This window comes from Thermobia domestica, chromosome 10, assembly GCF_964235325.1.
Source record: "Thermobia domestica chromosome 10, izTheDome1.hap1.1, whole genome shotgun sequence".
Classification (NCBI taxonomy): domain Eukaryota; kingdom Metazoa; phylum Arthropoda; class Insecta; order Zygentoma; family Lepismatidae; genus Thermobia; species Thermobia domestica.
Genome location: NC_137463.1, coordinates 212028385 through 212053763, shown reverse-complemented (window position 1 = coordinate 212053763; position 25379 = coordinate 212028385). Strand labels below are relative to the sequence as shown.

General features: G+C 32.5%; 1 protein-coding gene across 5 annotated transcripts in view; it reads right to left on the bottom strand.

Moving 5' to 3' along the window:
* Window positions 1–25379, bottom strand: part of LOC145662975 (uncharacterized) — a 153280-nt gene that overhangs the window by 98317 nt on the left and 29584 nt on the right. For 2 of the 5 annotated variants that reach the window (XM_081729059.1, XM_081729058.1), the window contains exon 1: window positions 11359–11463. The exons of the other annotated variants lie outside the window; for them this stretch is intronic. In XM_081729059.1, coding sequence (XP_081585185.1) covers window positions 11359–11379 — 21 coding nt within the window. In that variant the 5' untranslated portion in view covers window positions 11380–11463. Of the gene's footprint in view, window positions 1–11358; window positions 11464–25379 lie in introns of those variants that run through there. 5 annotated transcript variants of the gene reach the window in all.

Genomic DNA, 25379 nt, shown 5'->3' with positions numbered 1-25379 from the left:
TTATTGCCGTATATGGTGTCAGGCACGCAGCCAGGATTTCGTAAGGGGATCCGTAATAGGAAATTGTGGTTATCAAACTAGGGGCTCGGTCATTCAAAACTATTTTACTGACAACATAGGCTGGTTCGTTTAGCCAGGATTTCGTAATGGATGGGGGTAAGGCTTGACATGAATTATTCTAGGGAATCACACCAGGGACTCGATCAATCTGAACTATTTTATTGGCGACACATACGGGTTTGTTAGGGCAATAAAATTAGGATATATTGGTAAGTATTTTAATAGCAAACTATGAAGAAATCTCGAGTAAAATAATATAAAAAAAGTACTGAAAAAGATTTTACAATATCTACGTTCCTTCCTCTGTTCATTCAAACACAACGATTTTCCTTCCATTATGACCTCAATTATATAAAAAAGTACATGTTCACTATTATAAAAAGTACATATACAATAATATCTTCTAAAGTATTTTGTAATATCTGCTTTCCTTCCTGTGTTGAATCAAATGTTAACAAAACTTTCTTTACACAAGTTTTTGTTATTATTCCGTCAACTACTGTCTGTTCCAAATGACAGGTTAAAGGAGCAGTAGAAAACTGTACCTGAAATAAGATGTTTGATACTTCAAGGCTGCGATGACGAAAAATTGTGCTAAAAAAAAGGTCCAAATTATTACAGAACTACACTACGTTTTCGAACGCTTGAAATTTCCCTGATTAGTAGTAGAAATTCTAAGAATTCCCTAACTTTTCTAAAAATTTCAATTTCATTGACTTTTCGAGGATATCCCACTCATTTGCTACTATGTATTGCACATAATTCGGGTAGCTTTTATTTTTAACGCTGATTCTTCTTTTTCACGTTTCTTTTTGTTTCATCCTTCCTTATTTCTTTCATTTCTTTTTTCTGAGGGGGGCCTTCCTTCTTAAATTTTGGGATCAGTATCTAGGACCATTCCTTAAGTTTGGGTATCGTCAAGAAAACATACTAAAAATGATCTCTAGGACCATAATAAGGTGCGTTGCAAAATGATACGATCACCAGAGTTATTCAACATAACTCAAGACCCAAGAGAAAATAACAATGAAACACGACGTAGTGTAATAACTGTTAATATGCACTGGAAAAAGACTTCAAGAACTCAGGTGTTGTTCTAATAACGAACCAGAAAAAAATCAAAAGGTAGATATCAGCTGTTGCAAAATGATACGATAACTATGTGATAGAGGGTGTTACTGTAGATTGGTGAAGGTTGTTGTCGCTTGAAGCGTTTCCAAACAGGAAACTAGATTTCATGTAGTTGAAAACAGTATCGTGTTTGGAACGCGCTCGTATGTGTATGACGGAGGAACAGGAAAATGAGTCGAAGGAGCGCTCTCTCTGTTTATGAAATGGGCCAAATTACCGCTTATAAAGCTGAAGGAATGTATTCTACAGCTATAGGGAGGAAAATTGGGCGCACCGCGTGTGTGGGTAATAATTATTTGAAACTCGGAGCAAAGTATGTTTTAAAGAAGTCGGACGAAAGATCACGAAAACTAACACCGAGACAAGTAAGAAATGTCGTGCATAAGCTTAGTGGTCGCAATACAAGTCTAGGCAACCTGTCCAGTGATACTACCATAAATATCTACAAACGAACCTTGTGCCGCGCTGTACAGCAGTGCAGTGTGTTGCAATACAAGAAAAAGAAAGTTCAATCTCGACTCACCGCCGATCACAAGCGCAAGAGACTACGATGGTTGAAAGAGCATATAAACTAGAAAGAATGGAAGCGGGTAATCTTCAGTAATGAAAATAAATTTAATTCAAATGCGCCAGATGGATGGGCATATTATTGGCATGATTTGAAGGAAGAAGAACAAATCTTTTCCAAATGCCAATAAGGTGGCAAGTCTAAAGTAGCTTGGATTGGGTTTGGTGCTTATGGTAAGACAAATCTCGCTTTCCTTTCTTGCCGTATGAAATCCACTCATTATCAAACTGTACTCGAAGATAGTCTGCTTCCCTTTGCAAGTGTGATTAGTGGACCTTTGTGGGTCTTTCAATAGGATAATGATACTATATATACGGCCAATTCCACCAAAGAATGTTTTCACTACAAAAACGTACGCGTAATGGATTGGCCTGCAATCTTCCCGGACCTGAATCAAGTGAAAAATGTTTGGGGTGTGTTGTGTCGCCAAGTGTACGCTGGAGGTCTACGATGCGATAGTATTGAGTCTTTGAAAGATGCTATTATTGCTGCATGGGATGCCCTTGACGTTTCCCCGTTACAGAACCTAGTGAATGCCATATTTGATCGCGTGTTTTAACTAGCAGTGAACAACAGTTTATACATAGGGAATTAAGTGCAGTGGTTGTATAATTTTGCAAGAGTGCGTTCCTGTGCATACCCATTGTTTCTTGTATTTCTACACAATGTGACATACAGTATATGTACTACTTGCTTTATTTCCTGTGATTTATTGTCTGTGTTACACTAATTATCCAATCTAGTTCACGTTCCTCATTTTACACACACCTTTTTGTAACTTAATGCACTGGTCGTATTATTTTACAACGCACCTTATATACCATTATAAATTTGGGAGGCCCCTTCATGAGTAAAAAATTGTCAAATATTAGTACGGCTACGTGTTCGTCACGAGGTCGGTTATTGACCAAATTTATCTCCTTTGATGAGGCTTTATTACATTATATGATTATATGAATAAATACATTGGTCCATACCCTATTAGAGGACATGGGTACATTGGTACTCCAGTCTTAAATTTTTGGTGGGGTACCTAGGATCACAACTTAAATTTCGGATTTTTTTTAAAAACAATAATTGGTAAATGTTCTCTAGGACACTAATATATGTATCACTCTTGGTTTGGATATCCGATTTCGTTCCCTTTACTGGATATAAATTTGTCAAAACCACAAATTGGGGAAGGTTTCTGACCTCATATATTAACTTCTTAGGAGATTTGTTACATTATATGATTATATGGTGAGTATATGGATTTATTCTCTTTTATAGGGCATGGGTACATTAATGCAACACTGTTAAATCTTGGGAGAGATACCTGGGATCGTCCCTCAAATTTGGGAAATGTAGAAAACAGTAATTGGTAGATGATCTCTAGGAGCCATGGTAAACTTGGACGGTTAAACTTGTTTTCTTTTATGGTTATACAATTACCAAAAAGTTTAATTTCGGAAGGTTTTGACCACCTCTTTGATTAGGATTTATCACATTATATGGTTATATGTGTGAGTATTGGTGCCCACTCTTTTACAAAATATAGGTACAATACATTAACGCACATCTGTAAATTTTCGAGAAAGTACTTAGGATCACCTCTTAAATTTGGGAATTGTCAAAAAAACAATAAGTGGTAAATGTTCTCTAGGGCCCACTTTACTTTTGGGTGGTTCATCTCATTTTGTTTCAGAGCTCCTTCGTGGCTAAGCGGTTAGCGTACGCGCCTATGGCGTTGGAGACCCGGGTTCAATTCCCGGCAGGTGGCTTAGTGCGTAGAGCGTTCACCTCCGGTGCTCGGGGTCCCGGGTTTGATCCCAGCCCTCGCCAAGTGAATTTTGTGGTGGACAAACACCGTGTGTGTGGGTTTCCTCGGGGTTCTTCCGTTTCCTCCTACTTTCTTCATTCTACCATTTCATTCGTTACTCTTCACCGTCTCCTTTAGTCTAACTGGCATAAGTGTGGGACGTAAAATTCAGATTTCATTTCATTCCATTTCGATTCCCGGCGGGTGCTCATGTGCTTCGGATTCTACGTTAATCAGTAGGTCCCGTTTCATATAGCCTCGCTGCTGTATGGGACGTTAAACTCAAACATGATGTTACCTTATACTTTGTATAATGTAACATGGCCCGGTAGTTTTGAACACCCAGTGTACATAAAGAAATTTTTACCTTTAGTGGAAATTTTAAAAGTATGTTTATTTATCATATTATGGTAAAAGTAGGTCGCAAATTTTGCATAAATTTTATTCAAATTGATATTTTCAAATATGTATTACATGAAAATACATGGTTATTAATTATATTTTGTAAGTTTCACGTATTTAACCGAAAATATAGCATTATTTTAGAAAATAAGAGTATATTTTATCGTTTTATAGGGTTTTAAATTTATTTCTATGGATCGTCATCGCTTCTCTGCAGTGTCAAACATGTTATTTCAGAAACAGTTTTCTATTGCTACTTTAACCTGTCATTTGGAACAGACAGTAGTTGATGGAATAATGAAAACCAAAAAGGTTATATGGAAATAAAGTTCTGTTAACTTTTGATTCAACAGAGAAAGGAACTCTGATATTGTAAAATATTTTACAAGACATTATTGGATATGCACTTTTTCTAATAATGGATATGAACCTTTTATAATAGATAAGGTCTTAATGAAAGGAAAATTGTTATAGAAACTATTTAAATGAGCAGAGGAGGGAACGTAGACATTGTAAGATTTTTCAGTACTTTTTAAATATTGTTTTACTCGAGATTTCTTGATAGTTGTTATTAAAATATGACTCTACGAGCCCATGGTGCGATAACCACGGTATTTCATGTCACAGTTCCCCCCCCCCCCTATTACGAAATCCTGGGTACGTGCCTGTTCTATTACAACTATAAGAAGTAAACCGTATTTTATAGAAGGTGTTCCAAAAAGAGTACGATTTTTGACAATTGACGAAACTTTGATCTCAGTGCGCTAACTGAAGATATTCCGATTTGAAATAAAAAAAAAAAAAAAGTTACACGTTTGGGTAGACGATCCAACTGTTCCGCAATATTGGAATTAGATTTTTAAAAAATTCGATCGAGCCTAATATACTATGTGAAAGGATCAGTGACACTGTTCCTCTTTCCGAGTTCATTCGTTCATTCATATCGGTCTGTAATGCTGCTACAGTGTTATTCTTACATTGTTCTACACTTAACTGTGTCAAACCGTTAACATTGGGCCTGTCTTACCCGCAACAACGGACCATTTGTGTTGAAATAACACAATGTAGTGGCAGTCATGCTGCGACCAATAAACTGTGTTAAAATTAAGTTGTTATAACCAAGGGCGCCGATTTCTCTGTAAATTTTGGGGGGCCCATTCAGATGCAGAAGGTATATATATGAAGATTTTAAGACAAATTGCACTCAAATTATGCCAAATATTGTATATTCACAAATACAGTAGGGGCCCACATGAGCTTTGGGGGGGGGTCCTCGGCCCCCTCCAGGATCGGCGCCCTTGGCTATAACACCATCTTTGCTGTGTATCTTATGGAACCATTTAAACGTAGTCATAGTATTAAATTTGGTTTACAGGTTCCGAAGTACATTATTTCTTTGTTGATTTTCTTCTTTATTCAAAACATTAATTATGGACCTAAATTATCTGAAAACCCTAAACCTTAAAAAAGAAAAGAGAAAAAACTAATCTTTATTGAAAAATATAAAGGCTTTTTTTTTTTTTTTACATAGAGAAACAGAAACCTAAAGAGAAAATTTAAAAAACACTACAATTCTTTTGGAAATCGAGAAAACTTTCAGATATGATACTTTATATGCATGCTCGAAAAGTTCTATGAATTCACAGTGATGCAGGCAGTATTGAATGGCCTTCGTTCCCCATTTCTATATCTGTATGTATATTCTATGGCAGCGTTTCTCAACCAGTGTGCCGTAAATGGGCTGCTGATGTGCCGCGAGGAAATCGAAACAAAATCATTAATTCTATAGCAATCAAATTGTGAAACGTGGGGGAAAATGTATATTTGCATTCCACATTACTATGAACCTCTACTATGAATCTACAATTTTAAGTTTCATACCGTGCTACTGTTCTGTATATTTCTAATGTTGAAAAAAGTATTTGTTGTTATTGTTATGACCATTATTGCTTCTTTATTGTTACAGACTATTTCATAACTTGAAAATTTAAAATGTCATTCAGTCCTTTCGACAAATTACCTATATTTGTGTTTTAAAAGTAAAATAGGTTTGTTTGTTCGTTCGTTATTTAGTGATCTTCCTTCTTAGTAAAATGTTACATACAGTTTTCGAAAAAGAAAGCGTATTTTTAAAAACGTGAGTCCAAAATTTTATTGCAATTGTTTTCTATTTTTAAATTAGAATTAATAATAAGCGTAATTATTTACCACGGGAGAAAACCAGTGATCTAGCCGCCTTCTGTGTAACACAGAAAAAAAATTACCACTGTGTTTTATATAGTGGTGGGCACAAAAACCGGTTTTTCGGTTTTAGGTTTATAGAAAACCGGTTCGGGATTTCTCCAAAACCGGTTTGGTTTTCACCCAATCCCGTTTCCGGTTTCTTTTTTCAAAACCGATTCCGGTTTCTTTTTTCAAAATTTGTTCTATTTCTGACCAGAATGGTGTTTCGTTGTTCTCCGGAAACCGAATCCATTTCCACAGAGAAATAGTCTTATGTTTTTTCGAAAAGTTTTCACCGAAACCAGTTTCGGTGAAAATCGAACCGGTTTTGGAGAAAACCGAAATGTCGGTTTTTCGGGGTTTTGTTTTTATAGAAACCGGTTTTCGGTTTTTATAGAAACCGGTTTTGCCCATCCCTAGTTTATATTTATAAATAAAATATAAAATATTTATAAGTGTGCCGCGAGAATTAAACTTACACCCGTAGTGTGCCGCAAGTTTTAAAAGGTTGGGAAACGCAGATCAATGGTATGCACTTTGCACGGTTTGGTTTGTTCTTTCATGGAATCAAATGAAATCTTTTAGTTTAACGTCCCAGGATTATGCCCGCTAGGCGAAAAAAAAGAGAGAGATGATTAAGGCAAATGAGTGTTGATGGGAGAATTGGTGAAATGATAATGTAGGAGAAAACGGGAGCACCCTAGGAAAACCCAAGGACACGATGTTGTCCACCACAAACTTACTTGACTGTTGATCGAACCAGGGGCGTCATTTTAGACTTCGCTTGACGGGGGCAAGAGCACCACAGACATAAGACTTTCACGTTTTGTACCAGTATATTAGTAGACAATTTATTAAAGTATATGTATTCCTCAAACTCTTGGGGTAGGCAATTGCCCCCTCCTGCCCCCCCTAATTGACGCCCCTGGATCGAACCAGGACCCTACTCACCAGAGTAAGTGCTCTACCACTGAGCCACCGTTTACCCCTTGTTCTGCCTTCAGTCTTACCAACGGGTGACATGAAAGTGTGAGGAAAATAGAAACGTTAAAGGTAATATACATAAAGAAACAATCGAAAGTTAATAAGGGTTGGCAGTTGATTTAAAAACTATTACTTTCAATTTAGAAATTTAATGGCAAGAAGAAAACATACTTAAATATCTAAACGGCAGGTCTGTATCCAAGGCGGATCTAGCGGGACGGGCCCCCCTAAATTTTTACCACACCACTAAAATTTTCACGATAGGCTTGCAAATGGATTATAATATGGTGATGAACTATAATATGGTTGAATCGGGGCGCCCTAACTTCTACTACCCCCCCCCCCTACACTTTTGGGCTAGCCACCGGCCTGCTAAACGGAGTAATGTGTTTGATAAATCAGCACAGTGCTCCCTAAAATTGACTGCTCCACACAAAAACAAACCACAAATAAAAGATTTGGCCACCGTACTCAACTTTCTCCTTCCAATATCTTCAACTAAATCACGTTATGCTGTAGTTATTAGTGAAACATCACTGTGCAACACGAAATAGCCTACAATCTAAATCACAAGACGTTTTCGGGAACTTCATTCGAAGGAAATTACCATCTTCTCAAACTACTTTTTGTGGATATTTCCATAAGAGGTAAATTACGCAACATTATAGTTGATTAATTAAATAAGCAATTTTCTTCATAGTTCATTAAAAAAAAAAATGGCTAAGTCGTTTCTGAGAAAAAACCCGAAAAGGAACTCAGCCCTTAGAGTGACGACCTCTTATGACTTGTTTCATGAGAAATTACTTATGCCGTGTTGTTAAGTTATTAATGAATGAAATATGAAGGATATCCGCTGAGATGTTTACAAGAAAATCTATCGAAAAACAAACTCATACCACGAGTAAACTATTCTCTTGTGCACTTTTTCTAGAAAAATACTTATATCACAGGATACGGTTGTTAATTAAATATGGTGAAATGAAACATTTAAGTTTTACGTTCCACAGTTATGCCGACTAGGCTAAAGGAGACGCTGACGATGAGAAATGAAAGAAAGTGGTAGAAGCAAAAAGTGGGAGAAAACGGGAGAACACCGAGAAAACCCAAGTACATGGTGTTTGTCCACCACAAAATTCAATTGGCGCGAGCTGAGATCGAACTAAGGACCCTATGCACCAGAGACGAACGCTCTTCCACTGAACCACTGCGACCCTCAATTAAATAGCTATTACTGGCGTATAAAAAGTCGTTAGAGCCGTTTACGAGAAAATAACAATTTCTCGTTTTCACCGTTCAGTAAATTATCCTTTGTTTGGGTTAAATTCCAAAGTTGGGCGTCCGTTTCCAGCGAAATTTTTAAAATTTACAGGAAAGATATGGATAATTTGATCGTTTGTGTGCTTGATAACATATAAGAGTCTCGAAAAACCTGTTTATTTGTTATATATAAGCGGTTATAAACATGGGACTATACGGCGAGCGGACGGAACTACTTGGCGCAAGGTAACTGAACACTTGCATTGTGGGAAAGAAGCGAGCATTTATGTTATCAACATGGCGAATTGAGTGGTATGGATCACAGGATTGAGTGGTATGGATCGGGACGAACGGAGGAACAGACGTTGAGGGGTTGGGGAATTACTTTTTCGCTACGTACGGCTCATGAAACTTTTAAATCTGTTGAAATCTCGAATCCAAATATTCCATGATTATTATGCTTTCTTTATCGTTGTTCAAAAGTGTTAAGATGCCGTGTGTCGCTTCAAGTTGATTTAAGATTGTGTGTTCTTTAAATAGTTATAAGAAGCTCACTAGATGGTAGCACATTCACTTACTTATTTTTAGTCGAATGTTTGTGATTAAAGAGACACAATAACAGTTTTCCTTGCGATCTTCAAGAAAATTATTCGGTTCTTTAAAAGAAATAAGACATTAAACTAATGTACTACATACGTAACTAATACCTATTGCATACGGAACTTCTCGCGGCAATAGTACGGTAATCAAGGTTTATATATTCTGTGCGGGGTCCGTTAGTTGCTTTTATTCTATCTCCCTAACTGGGACTCTTTTTGGAGAAGTATTAGGAGTGTGCGCTTCGCTGCCCAATACTTTACGTTACTTGTCAGCTTGAAAAGGAAGAAAGTCATATGATCAAATTAAAAGCATTTTTTTAAAATAAAATTTGAAAAGAACACATTGAGTTTTGGGGTAACGTAAATTATAATTATCAGTTGTCGCGTAAGTAATAATGACCGCAAGTGTCTTGCACAAGTACCTGTACTACTTGAATATTTTTATAGGATGTTAAAAAGAAGGGGAAAAAATCATTCCATCTTTTATTTGAATTCCTTGGCTTCAGTAAATATGCCGCTGAAGTAAATGTGTTTCCAGTAGTTTATGCAATCCGTGTGAGTCGATCTGCTCCTGTAGCATATAGCTACAGTATGTCGTTTTCTGAATTAGTTGTTCGCGTTTTTTTGTAGATATTGCTCGTTTTCAAGCCACACAGGTGTCATCTTGTTCTTGCGCCACGTGAGCTTTTTTGGTAGACAAACACCGTGTGCGTGGGTTTTCTCGCGTTTTTTTCCGTTTCCCCCTACTTTCTTCATTCCACCATTTCAGTCATTTCTCATCATCACTGTTTCCCTTAACATTGGTGCATAATCGTGGGATGTTAAACAAAATATTTCATTTCATTTCAAATCATATTAGTGCTGTTCTAAAACTGATGAGAAATGTAGTATTGAATATCGGTAATTCTGTACACTATAGGTGCCGACTAAATGGGTATTACCTTGGCTCCGAGACTTAAGCATCCGTTGGAAATTTTTAATGTGTGCTCATAAAATTAATATCGAAATAACATTTTCATGACATTGACAAAAACTTAGTGCATGTGACCGCTAGTTTTATTTCATGGTCGGATGCTTATACGTTGAGTAACTGTTTATCAATATAACTTTTAGCCTCCTTAGGTATACGGCACATCGAGGATTAAGCGATATAACATTATACTACGACAATAAATCTATATTATAAAATTGAAAGTTACTATGTTCGTGACTCCTAATCTCTTGAACCAAACGAACAATCTCGATCAAATTTTTAACATGTATGAGGTTCGGAACTGGATTTTTTTTTTTTTTTTTTTTACTTTACTTTCACTTTGATGGTAGAACCTAGGGGAGGAGGAAGGAGGAGGAGATGTATGTATAAAAATAAATAAAACTTAGTAACTCTTGAAATACTCGATCGATCTCGATCAAATTTTCAACATAGATGAGGTTCGGACTTGGGGTGGTTTCTATTATATCACTTTGACAGTAAAACTTAGGGGATGGGGATGGAAGAGGAAAATGTACAAAAATAAATTAAACTTAATAACTCTTGAACCTCACAACCGATCTCGATCCATTTTCAACATAGACGAGGTTCAGACCTGAGATGGTTTCTGTCATATCACTTTGACGGTGCAGCTTAAGGAAGTTGAAGGGGGGAGAGTTTAAAATGATCGTAAATGACCGATATTAGAGTGAAAACTATAGTTTTGGGGGTCCCTGAGATAAACAGTGACACTTTTGATGCTGTTTAAATCCAAATTCAGCTCCGTAACTTGGCGGAAGGGAGGGAAGATTATATATATATATATATATATATATATATATATATATATATATATATATATAACAAATAAAACACAGTTCTGACCAGAGCAGAATGAAATATATTAAAAACTATACTTACAATGTGTTACAGTTTCAAGGACCTAAAGTCAGTAGGAACATTCCCTTATCTGACCTCCCTGAGGCGATATTATATTAATCGAGGCCTTTTACGCTGTATTACGGGCTTTTTAGCGTTGCGGTGTTGCCAAATTATGCCCTAAAGGGTTGAAATTCCCTATATTTTGTATATTTATAGTGTAAAACATGCAACATTGTAAGATATAATTTAATTAAATTTTGATATCAATTTAATTAACCCTTTAATCAAACTCCTATCAAAATGATTACCCCTTTAATCAAATTGCTATTAATTTATTCAATTAAAGATGATTTCGTAGAATTAATGTAATCGCGTATGATGATATACGTACCGTTATTACCTTATAGTACTATTTAATTATATCAAATTAACCCTTTAATTATTTTTATTGACTGAAATAAATAATATAATATTTACTTACCGCTGACATCACTACATCCATTGGAGATTTGCGATTACAGCGCCATGAAATTAGTAGCGGGAAAATTGGGCAGCATTTCCTGCATGCTGTTTTGAAAATGAAGGAATGAATGACGGGCATTCCTGGATCCTTGAAGCTTCTATTACTAGGCTATTGCCAAATATAAAAACTCTGAGAAATTGATTTTAGTGTTTGTTTTTGTGTAAAGTATATATGTTTTATATATACCCTTTGACGCTTGTGATTGTATTATTATTATATGCTTATGAATAACAGAAAATTATATAGAATTGATAAAGAACTTGATTTCTTCTGTGCAGAATATAAGTGATTGGTGCTGCCATCTGTTGTACATTTTTACATTTTGAGGAGGATAAGAGAAATTTGTGTATGAAGCGGGTGAGATTTGATATGATTGGAATGAAATGCGCTAAGAAAGAAAATGAAGAGACATATTTACAGTTATGTTAAATCTTATTGATTCAAAATTGTGCAGGAGATGTAATATCCATTTTTTATCTTTGATTGTTGAATTATATAGAAAGGCATGTGTGACTGTGCTATTGCACATTTTGGCATTTTAAATTTTGATATTATTTAATACTGGTCCAAGGAGATTGATATTTGCGATTTAATGAGTAGAAGTATTTACATATTATTTAGATATAGACATACCGGTAACTTTTTACTTTTTGTTTTAACTTGTTGGATTGTAAGAGGAATACACAGCGCGGATTATCTTACTTACGAGACTTAATGTTGACGGTATTGGCATTATTGTGAAGACAAGAAATGATTGAGGAAATGTATATTTGGGAGTAAGCTAGTTGTTATTTTGTTTTATTGTGAAATATTATGGAAAACCTACCTTATGTGCACACAAATTTTTACAAAGTTGGATTTAGCTTTTTCGGTGATACATACTGTTAACGCATACCGGAAATGGAATACGGATTAAGATTGATTTTAAGATAGAGTGTACTGATGACAGAATTGTTTGCAGAATGAACATTTTATGCTTGGAACAGAATGTGCTGTACGTTATATATTTGATTAAACTTAGTATTTTAGGAATAATATTACCTTTAGGAATACGTTACTAACCATATTTAAGAAAAGTGCCATGATACATTATTGATCTTGTGAATTAGCTTTTACTTTGTATGATGCATTGAGTTACTGAACGCTAGGCATTTGATTTAGTTTTTGTTGATGCTGTTGGCATTGAATAATACTATAGGAATATCATTTTTGACTCGCTTTGCTATGTTATTTTAATATGCATGTATAATTGTTTATTTTTATAACTACATCTTAGAAATTTCGTTGTACTTATGTAAGAAAATTGCGTTGTATTTTTATGTACGAGGTTTACATTTAGTTACACGAATAAAATAGATGATACGATTAATAATTTAAAATGATTTGTTTGAAATACTATTTGGGTTTGGACATTTATGCCCATGTTATTTTGTGACGTATGAGGGATGACCTCCCTTCCCTTTTGCTGAACAGATTATTTGATGAAAGAAGGGGAAAGGATAGGAGATGGAAGGAACTGGCTTGGAATTTGAATATTAGGTATTATTTTGGCATTTACGTGGTATGAATGAGGAAACTCCAGGAAAAATTACACAGGCAGGTTGTTAGATTTTTTTTTTGAGAGGCAATGAACATGGGACCATTTGTATTGAAGTTGAGAGCGCTTGTGACATTGCTATGTGTGGACACAATTTTTTTATTTGTGAACGTATTTTTTTATAACTTATATGCATTTGTTTGGATAGCTTGTATTGTATGAGATGACGCTCCTGGTGAGCAGAATATTTGATGAAAGGGAAGGGAAAAGAAAAAGATAGGAGAACGAAGGAAGTGGCTTGAAATTTGTATATTAGGTATTATTTTGGCATTTACTCAGTGTGAATGAGGAAACTCCAGGGAAAAATTACTTAGGCAGGTTGTTAGACTTTTGAGCGGCAACGAACATGGGACCATTTGTACTGAAGGTGAGAGCGCTTGCGAGAATGATTTTGGGGGACACATTTTTTATTTGTGAAGCTATGTGTTTATGATTTTATGTATTTGTTTGAATAGTTTGTAGTGTATGAAGGATGACGACCCTTGCCGAGCAGATTATTTGATGAAAGGAAGGAAAAGGATAGGAGAAGGAAGGAAGTAACGCGGAACTTGTATACTATATATTATTTAGGCATTTATTCGGTATGAATGAGGAAACCGCAGGAAAAAATTACTTAGGATGGCTGTTTGACTTTTGAGCGGCAACGAACACGGGACTACTTGCACTGAAGGCGAGAGCGTTTGCGACAATGCTACACGAGGAACAAAATTGATTTGTGAACGTACGTGATTATAATTTTATGTATTTGTTTAGAATGTGAGGAGAGGAACTTTTATTTTCTACTATTAATATATAAGATTTGTAGAAATTATGGATGAAGGATGTAGTGTGTATTGTGAAATATTTGAAACTATTGAAGCGAATGTTAGGGGGATATGAAAAGTCGATATAGTGACTTTAATATTTTGACTATAATTATTTAGGAATATATGTAGGAAGATGAAATATTTTAGTTTTATATTTGGAGGTGAGCAGAACAGAGACCAGAGCATAGCGTTTGGTGCCGTGATTTTTTACTGAATTAACTATTTGTCAGTTTAGTGCCATTGATTTTGTTTGTTATGCTTTGTCTTGGCTTTGTAATGAATTTGTGGTAGGAGTAGATATAACTGGTTGCAGAGCGACGATACAGAAAACATATAGAAATGAAATTATGTGCATATATTTGTAGGATTTGATTTTGGCATATAGCAGGCATAAAACTTAGCCGTTTAAAATTTACAGTTGTAAGGATCTTTTTATTCACTTTATGAGCTACAGCATAAACAGTATTATTGCTTGAAATAAAGACAGTTACACTGACATTTGATGGTAGAAAAACATAATACATGATATAAAAATGTAGAAATACTTATTTGATATTATTATTATTTTCATGTAAAATAAGGCTATGCGTTTTGGAGAACAAGGAACAAATTTGATTATGAAATTATATTTTAATTAATGAACGTGCACACGAACTATAGGCATTGGAAAACATAATTTAACCTATTTAAATAAAGTGAGATCTGTTGTGGAAAGAACACTTTGTAACCAAATTTGTATAATATTTATAATTTTGTTTACTGTATATGGTTTGTCATGGAAATATATTTATGTAGACTTTGTATGATAGGTTTAATTATTGTGGATGCGGGAGGAAACGGAAGAATTCCTTGAAATTTATATGTCTATTGTTATATATCGTAAGTTTAAAGCTTCCCTGAACTAAGTCAGTTTGCTTTAGAATTGAGACATAGAGAATGATTTGATTGATAAATATTGGTAGATACGTAACGACTAGCTTTTAGTGTCACGCTTGGACGTGATTTTTTTTTTAGTTTAGCTTTTATTATTTATATCTTTAAGTATTGAACAGCAGTATTTTATATTATTTATTATATTTAAAGAAGGAAACATGAGCAGAAGAATGAAAAAGTTATGAATATATGGATTAACGATGTTATTAAATGACGAAAGTTGATTGTATACTTGGTGAAACGCACATTGGATACTATTCAATGAAGATTAAGTTAGGACTGTAATATACATGATTTACTAGTTTTTATTTTAGGTATTATTTTATGCAGTTCTGAAAGAAATTTACTATAAATCTGACTTGCTTTATGTTTGAGAATAGAATTTTGATCAGAGAAATAATATAGATATTTATATAAACCCTAGGGATTTGATTTTCCGGTGGGAACTCATGTGGTTTGAATTTCACGTTAATTAGTAGGTCCACGTTTCGTATAGCCTTGCTGCTGAACGGGACGCTACCCCAAAATCAACTCAACTTAACCTTTGGATTTGACCAGTTAAAATTTGGAATATTACAACCTATATATATTTTAATATAGTGTTTCTCAACATGTGGCATGAATATTTTTGGTGTTAGGGGTGATTTTTTTTTTGTGATAATACGCTTGACTTATGTTGATACTAGTAATTATTATGTTGATGTTATGTTGTGGAAGGATTGAGAAGTTACGACTTGCCATATATGGAAACGACTTGCTCTATTAAAATTTTGAATTACAGAAGTATTGAACGTGAGCTATTTTCAATTTGTTCTTTGCAGTTTTAGGGATATACTTGAAAGGATTTATTTACGTCATATGGTTGTTGGAGAATATTCGTACAATACTTTGATTTGTGCTTAGCATACTGTTGAACCTTTATTGATGAGTGAAACAATCTTTACTAATAGAACTATCGTACAGATTGTTTATTATAACTTTGGAAATTTTTACTAATTAACTAGCGTGAGGTCATTTGGATTCCAAGGGTTCACAAATATTTTCTAATGACTTTGGTTTGCAGCTAGCAGTTGTATTTGATTATTTTACTTTGTATTTTTTATTTGTAGGAGAATTATTTTAACATTGTTCAATGAATTACTTATAGGTCTTTCTAGTGGTTGATTTCCGATTTGATTTTTCAGTTAGGGCTTTGAAAATCGTTTTACTTATTGCCATTTTTGGATACATGAGTTGATTACCTTACCTCCGTACATACGATGGCTTTATTAATGTTTTGGTTAACGTAATACATTATTTATGTGATTGCTGTCATTTTTATTACCGTTTTAGGGTTTGAATGTATGGCTTTGATTTTCGTTAAAATATCTTTACTGTATTTTTGAAAGTAACCGAGTACGTTTTTTTTCATTCATACATTACAGAAACCATAAGTATTGTTTATATTTAAGCTCTTGTGTTCTTTGATAAAATTTGTGCCGCCAAAATATTTTATTGCGTTTCAATAACCATTTATTTGGTATGATTTGATATTATTGATTCTAGATATTTGGAAGTATTTACTTTAACGAAATTATTACTGCATATTTTCGTGTATTGATATTTTGCAGTACTACGAATGCAACATACTTTTATGTATTTAGTTTTCTTGGCATATACGTCAAAACTCATATTACTGTAAGCGTACAGTAAGACTTTTGTATTTCTTTCTATTATTTTTCTATTAGATTTATGTCATTAGCATATGCCATAACATGTTGAATATCATATAGCTCTAGATTTTGTCTTTGATTTCCTTATAGATTACTGCAGATCAAACTTGAATAATATTTTGAAAATGCATTTTTATGTTGTAGGTCATTTTGGGCACGAAAGTTTGTGAACAAGACTTTTTTAAAAAATTGAACTTTATCACAGAACTCACTTTAAAATATTTTAAACAATTTAGCTAGTTTTGGTATTCAAACTTGTAAGAATATTATATAATATGTTTTTTCTGTTTGAAAAACTTTAAAGCTTCTATGTTTAACGTCCTACAGCTAGACATCGAGGGTAGGAAAGACGACTATTGTTACGAAATAGTTGATAATTATGGATTAAAGAAAGTGGGAGGAAATGGAAGAATTCTGAGAAAACCTGGTAACCGAGATGTTTCTAAATTAAGATATATTTGACGCATTAGAATTTTGCATTTTTATTTTTTTGGATATTTGTGGTATAGTAAAATTTTACACGATTTTACATAAACTTTATTGATATTCCCGTTAAAATTTGGAGTGCAGGATTATTTTTAATATCCCAATGGGTGAGAGGACTTATAAAATACTGACAGAAGAGAAATACAGACTTAACTATTGCTACTGCTTTCTTGTTTATCAACAGAAAGAACGAGGTTTTGATTTTGTACTACCACTTTTTTGTTAGAAATAATGAAACTGATTTTATGTATTTTGTTTACATTTTATTCCAAATAGCATTAAGTCAATTATAAAATACATTTATGTTTGAAAGCAACTGTTTCTTTAACTTCTTTATACTGGCCTTTTAAAATAAATAATTAGCCTATGACTGATATCATTTTAAATTTATTGGCGATTTTATACACATGATAAAGGATTTTCCTTAGTATTATCCGCAACTTTATTAACTTTTGATATCAAAATTGTATTTTTGCTCTAAATATTGAAAGTTAAATGTTTGATAACAAGGAATTTTATGTAGATATTCCATGTTTATGTATAACTTAAGACTTTTTCGTTTGTATGTGCCAAGAGTTGTTGGTATGAATGTTTGCATATTTATTTTGCTTGTTACTGTCTAAATTTTAACTTTATTATTTGTATTATTAACTAACGAAAGTTATAGTGCGCTATATAATGTTACTCACAGACTGTGATGTTTAGTATAGGAAATTTTGATTTGGCTTAGCTGCGGTATTTAAGTAAATAGTCTTATTGATTATAAGCGACAACTAGAGACCAATTTCTGGACAATTTTACTAAGTACAAGAATTGTAAGAAATACAATACCTGATATACCAAATGAATTAGAATATGACATATCATTTTCGTAAGCAGGATATATAATAGAGTCAACTTAATTATTTACTGAATACTTGAAACTGCTAAATTTATAACCGTATAGAGGGTAATAATCAGATTTAAACGCTGTTGAATTATCAGAATTGTAACACATATGACATTATGTTATATACTTTAGGAGGGGGTTGCAGCTATTTTTTAGTTTTGATTGACTTGTCACTTTTGTTTGATATTATCCTTTTAGTATTATGAAATTTAACGATAGACTAATGATACAACACATGCTTTTGCGTAACTGGGGGACAGAAAACTTACTGTATGGTCAAATAAGTTTGTGAAGAACGACGTTGTTGGTTCTTACATTTTTTTTTATCATCTTACGGATTTATTTTACCTATGATGTTCCTTAAGAGTAATACAATGAACATAATATAATCGGGAATTGTTAAATGCAAATGATTTCAAAAGACTTTGCAACAAGCCAGCATAGATAAAAGCTTAATATAGGTTCAATGGTTAAATCTATTCCGATGATACATAAGTTTGATTAGATAATTTTGTGAATGAGTAAGAACGTTTTACTTTACATATTCCTTTGTATTACTTTTATTATTTTAAAAGCTTGATTATTAAAATATAATCAAAATTTCGTGAGCATTTGAGTTGAGCGGAATCGTGTGCACATTGATTGGTTTTCCTGGACTACTATATTTGAAGATAGTTTAGAAATACCCAGGTAAAGTTTTATAGTTAGAAGCTCTACAATTATGTGAGTTGTGGAAGGCAGAGAGGGTATATTGACATTACTATTATGATTATAAATGTTAATTATTAATAATGTATATTATATATATGAAATATCTTTTCTACTTAGCATATGTTATTATTAGAAAATAGAGCTGTTAGAATTATTTCTTTTGGTGTGTGTCTGAACTGAGGAGACAACGCTGCAATTTAGGAACATTTTTACGGGGGGTTGTTTAGGAATGGAATTGTAGGTAGCTCATACAGCTTTTATAAAAGATGTTTTGGAGTAATTTTATAAGACAGACACAACGCATTATCATTTAATTAGCTTACAATTTAACTTAGCACATATATATTATGATCTCTTTAATTTCAGTTACTATTTTTGGAAATATTAACTATAACAGTGTGATATTGTATTTGGACCTGTGTACTGGATAGAGAGAATGTTTTTAGTGTTGTAGGTATATTATTTATTTATAACTTACTGATGAATTTAATTTAATGTAATATATTTATGACGCCTTGCAAATGTATGTGTAAATTAAGTTCTATCATATGTACATGATTGCCCACAGATTGAAGACCATTTATATTATATCGTATGAGGGAGCCCCTCTTTTTGAAGTATATTATCCAAGAAACGGAAGGAACCAAACAACATGGAATCTATAAGTTTAGATATCGCATCATTTAAAACACAATGAATCATTGGTAGTGTACTTACTTATGGCCCGTGGGGCCGCTAGTTTGATTTTACCTGTTGCCGTGCGATCACCATGATCATGGGTTTTGGGGGTTTTCCCACATTTTTTTATTTTGCCATTTTATGCATTTTTATTACCGTTTCCTTTAGCTTAACCTCTATATTCGTAAAACGTAAAATTTAAGTTTTTTGTTACATTTTTTATTTTTATTAATCCATTTGTTTAGTTAGTATGAGGAAAACTCATGAAATACGTATTTAGAATTATAGACCTGAAAGAATTATACTGTTAAGCAAATGTTCATTAGGAATTGAGCCTGGACGTGCCTACATTGAAGGCGAGAACGTTAGTAGCTATGCTATGTGGGTGACATTTTATAATATAGAATTATTTTGTGGAACTCTAGACATGATTTAAACACTAATAGCGTTGATAATTTTATACTTTGCAGAACTTAAGTCATTACGAAAGATTTTCTTTTTAAGATTTAACTTTTATTGTATGTTTACATACTTCGCCATATTTTAAGTCATTCATGTAATACTGTTGGAAGATATTTGTTTTATATGAATTAATATCATTAGTTTGAGGAGGCAAATTTTGTAAAAAGCATCTTTTGCCTTTTAATCATGAAGCAAGTGAGTGGCTAGATATATTTATGCACGTAGCGGAGACCATTAATTATTATTTAGATAAGATAGGTATTGTTGATGTAGGATATTTAGATTTGATTTTCATTGGAGAGCACATTAGGTTTTGATTTTATGGAAAATTACTAGATTCACTACTCATAAACCTGATGATGAATGGAACATTAAACTTAAAATCAACACAATTCATGCAACGATGAATGAAGGTATCGGTATTAATCTTCATTTTATGGAAAATATTTACATCAGTAAATTTGAGGTATGATTTTATCATATTTGTAGAATGGAATGTAGGTGTTATATTTATTTGTTTCAAAGCATTATGGAATTTTAATCTAAAGGCGTATTATTATGAATATGTATATGATAAATTGAACAGTTTGATACTGTTTATACGGCGTTGAAAAACATTTATTACCTTTTCGTGTTCATTACTTTGTCAGGATTGCTTGATCTACATATTTTTAAACAATTTGTGTGTTGATGGTCTTGATAGATCGCTAATAAATACACATATCGATGAAGATTGAAGGTTACGCATAGTGTGTTATTCAGTTTTCTTGTGATTTTTTTTTTAATACAGGAAAGACATTACAAAACCATTTTGAATATTTTTTGTGTATTATCACTACTTTGTACAATATAATATTTGTGCGGTATATATAGGATTATACAATGCAATGTGTCTGTAAATCAGCATTTTAAATATAAATATCTTATTATGGTAGACTGAAAATTGTTGACACTAGAGCTCATGGCTTTGATTCTGAAAGATGCACGATTTGTCAGATATATTATTACCTAGTTTCATTTTATGTCGACCCAAAAAATTCTAATTTAACTTTTAAGACTTTTAACAATGTTTGTGCAGTTCATTTTATTTATGACGCAATGAGGATTGCATATCTTTTAGGGGTATCAGCCTTTTGTTTTCTCATTTACACCAACTAGTACTACGACTATCAAATCATGATCGAAATACTATACAGAGTTAGCAACGCTTTGATGAAATAGAAGACCTTCAATCAAACATAAGACAAAATACTTGAAAATCGTGTATTTGATACACTTTTTCGCTAGAAATTTGAAGAACGAATTATACTGTTTTTAGTTTTGGCAAGACACCTGAACCAAAGTATTTCATATTCACAGCTTAGTTGATTTCGAGAAATGAAGATTGTTATTCTTTTAAAACATTTCAGCAATAACTTTGAAATTTGATGGAATCTGAACCTGAGTTTTTTTTTTTTGGAAGGGTCATAGTTGTCCAAGGATACAAGATACCTGTGGTATAAATATCACATCAATACGTGGTAGGCCCCATTGAAAAGTGTTCCTACATGTATTGATGTGATATTTATACCACAGGTATCTTGTATCCTTGGACAACTATGACCCTTCCAAAAAAAAAAAAAAAAAACTCAGGTTCAGATTCCATCAAATTTCAAAGTTATTGCTGAAATGTTTTAAAAGAATAACAATCTTCATTTCTCGAAATCAACTAAGCTGTGAATATGAAATACTTTGGTTCAGGTGTCTTGCCAAAACTAAAAACAGTATAATTCGTTCTTCAAATTTCTAGCGAAAAAGTGTATCAAATACACGATTTTCAAGTATTTTGTCTTATGTTTGATTGAAGGTCTTCTATTTCATCAAAGCGTTGCTAACTCTGTATAGTATTTCGATCATGATTTGATAGTCGTAGTACTAGTTGGTGTAAATGAGAAAACAAAAGGCTGATACCCCTAAAAGATATGCAATCCTCATTGCGTCATAAATAAAATGAACTGCACAAACATTGTTAAAAGTCTTAAAAGTTAAATTAGAATTTTTTGGGTCGACATAAAATGAAACTAGGTAATAATATATCTGACAAATCGTGCATCTTTCAGAATCAAAGCCATGAGCTCTAGTGTCAACAATTTTCAGTCTACCATAATAAGATATTTATATTTAAAATGCTGATTTACAGACACATTGCATTGTATAATCCTATATATACCGCACAAATATTATATTGTACAAAGTAGTGATAATACACAAAAAATATTCAAAATGGTTTTGTAATGTCTTTCCTGTATTAAAAAAAAAATCACAAGAAAACTGAATAACACACTATGCGTAACCTTCAATCTTCATCGATATGTGTATTTATTAGCGATCTATCAAGACCATCAACACACAAATTGTTTAAAAATATGTAGATCAAGCAATCCTGACAAAGTAATGAACACGAAAAGGTAATAAATGTTTTTCAACGCCGTATAAACAGTATCAAACTGTTCAATTTATCATATACATATTCATAATAATACGCCTTTAGATTAAAATTCCATAATGCTTTGAAACAAATAAATATAACACCTACATTCCATTCTACAAATATGATAAAATCATACCTCAAATTTACTGATGTAAATATTTTCCATAAAATGAAGATTAATACCGATACCTTCATTCATCGTTGCATGAATTGTGTTGATTTTAAGTTTAATGTTCCATTCATCATCAGGTTTATGAGTAGTGAATCTAGTAATTTTCCATAAAATCAAAACCTAATGTGCTCTCCAATGAAAATCAAATCTAAATATCCTACATCAACAATACCTATCTTATCTAAATAATAATTAATGGTCTCCGCTACGTGCATAAATATATCTAGCCACTCACTTGCTTCATGATTAAAAGGCAAAAGATGCTTTTTACAAAATTTGCCTCCTCAAACTAATGATATTAATTCATATAAAACAAATATCTTCCAACAGTATTACATGAATGACTTAAAATATGGCGAAGTATGTAAACATACAATAAAAGTTAAATCTTAAAAAGAAAATCTTTCGTAATGACTTAAGTTCTGCAAAGTATAAAATTATCAACGCTATTAGTGTTTAAATCATGTCTAGAGTTCCACAAAATAATTCTATATTATAAAATGTCACCCACATAGCATAGCTACTAACGTTCTCGCCTTCAATGTAGGCACGTCCAGGCTCAATTCCTAATGAACATTTGCTTAACAGTATAATTCTTTCAGGTCTATAATTCTAAATACGTATTTCATGAGTTTTCCTCATACTAACTAAACAAATGGATTAATAAAAATAAAAAATGTAACAAAAAACTTAAATTTTACGTTTTACGAATATAGAGGTTAAGCTAAAGGAAACGGTAATAAAAATGCATAAAATGGCAAAATAAAAAAATGTGGGAAAACCCCCAAAACCCATGATCATGGTGATCGCACGGCAACAGGTAAAATCAAACTAGCGGCCCCACGGGCCATAAGTAAGTACACTACCAATGATTCATTGTGTTTTAAATGATGCGATATCTAAACTTATAGATTCCATGTTGTTTGGTTCCTTCCGTTTCTTGGATAATATACTTCAAAAAGAGGGGCTCCCTCATACGATATAATATAAATGGTCTTCAATCTGTGGGCAATCATGTACATATGATAGAACTTAATTTACACATACATTTGCAAGGCGTCATAAATATATTACATTAAATTAAATTCATCAGTAAGTTATAAATAAATAATATACCTACAACACTAAAAACATTCTCTCTATCCAGTACACAGGTCCAAATACAATATCACACTGTTATAGTTAATATTTCCAAAAATAGTAACTGAAATTAAAGAGATCATAATATATATGTGCTAAGTTAAATTGTAAGCTAATTAAATGATAATGCGTTGTGTCTGTCTTATAAAATTACTCCAAAACATCTTTTATAAAAGCTGTATGAGCTACCTACAATTCCATTCCTAAACAACCCCCCGTAAAAATGTTCCTAAATTGCAGCGTTGTCTCCTCAGTTCAGACACACACCAAAAGAAATAATTCTAACAGCTCTATTTTCTAATAATAACATATGCTAAGTAGAAAAGATATTTCATATATATAATATACATTATTAATAATTAACATTTATAATCATAATAGTAATGTCAATATACCCTCTCTGCCTTCCACAACTCACATAATTGTAGAGCTTCTAACTATAAAACTTTACCTGGGTATTTCTAAACTATCTTCAAATATAGTAGTCCAGGAAAACCAATCAATGTGCACACGATTCCGCTCAACTCAAATGCTCACGAAATTTTGATTATATTTTAATAATCAAGCTTTTAAAATAATAAAAGTAATACAAAGGAATATGTAAAGTAAAACGTTCTTACTCATTCACAAAATTATCTAATCAAACTTATGTATCATCGGAATAGATTTAACCATTGAACCTATATTAAGCTTTTATCTATGCTGGCTTGTTGCAAAGTCTTTTGAAATCATTTGCATTTAACAATTCCCGATTATATTATGTTCATTGTATTACTCTTAAGGAACATCATAGGTAAAATAAATCCGTAAGATGATAAAAAAAAATGTAAGAACCAACAACGTCGTTCTTCACAAACTTATTTGACCATACAGTAAGTTTTCTGTCCCCCAGTTACGCAAAAGCATGTGTTGTATCATTAGTCTATCGTTAAATTTCATAATACTAAAAGGATAATATCAAACAAAAGTGACAAGTCAATCAAAACTAAAAAATAGCTGCAACCCCCTCCTAAAGTATATAACATAATGTCATATGTGTTACAATTCTGATAATTCAACAGCGTTTAAATCTGATTATTACCCTCTATACGGTTATAAATTTAGCAGTTTCAAGTATTCAGTAAATAATTAAGTTGACTCTATTATATATCCTGCTTACGAAAATGATATGTCATATTCTAATTCATTTGGTATATCAGGTATTGTATTTCTTACAATTCTTGTACTTAGTAAAATTGTCCAGAAATTGGTCTCTAGTTGTCGCTTATAATCAATAAGACTATTTACTTAAATACCGCAGCTAAGCCAAATCAAAATTTCCTATACTAAACATCACAGTCTGTGAGTAACATTATATAGCGCACTATAACTTTCGTTAGTTAATAATACAAATAATAAAGTTAAAATTTAGACAGTAACAAGCAAAATAAATATGCAAACATTCATACCAACAACTCTTGGCACATACAAACGAAAAAGTCTTAAGTTATACATAAACATGGAATATCTACATAAAATTCCTTGTTATCAAACATTTAACTTTCAATATTTAGAGCAAAAATACAATTTTGATATCAAAAGTTAATAAAGTTGCGGATAATACTAAGGAAAATCCTTTATCATGTGTATAAAATCGCCAATAAATTTAAAATGATATCAGTCATAGGCTAATTATTTATTTTAAAAGGCCAGTATAAAGAAGTTAAAGAAACAGTTGCTTTCAAACATAAATGTATTTTATAATTGACTTAATGCTATTTGGAATAAAATGTAAACAAAATACATAAAATCAGTTTCATTATTTCTAACAAAAAAGTGGTAGTACAAAATCAAAACCTCGTTCTTTCTGTTGATAAACAAGAAAGCAGTAGCAATAGTTAAGTCTGTATTTCTCTTCTGTCAGTATTTTATAAGTCCTCTCAC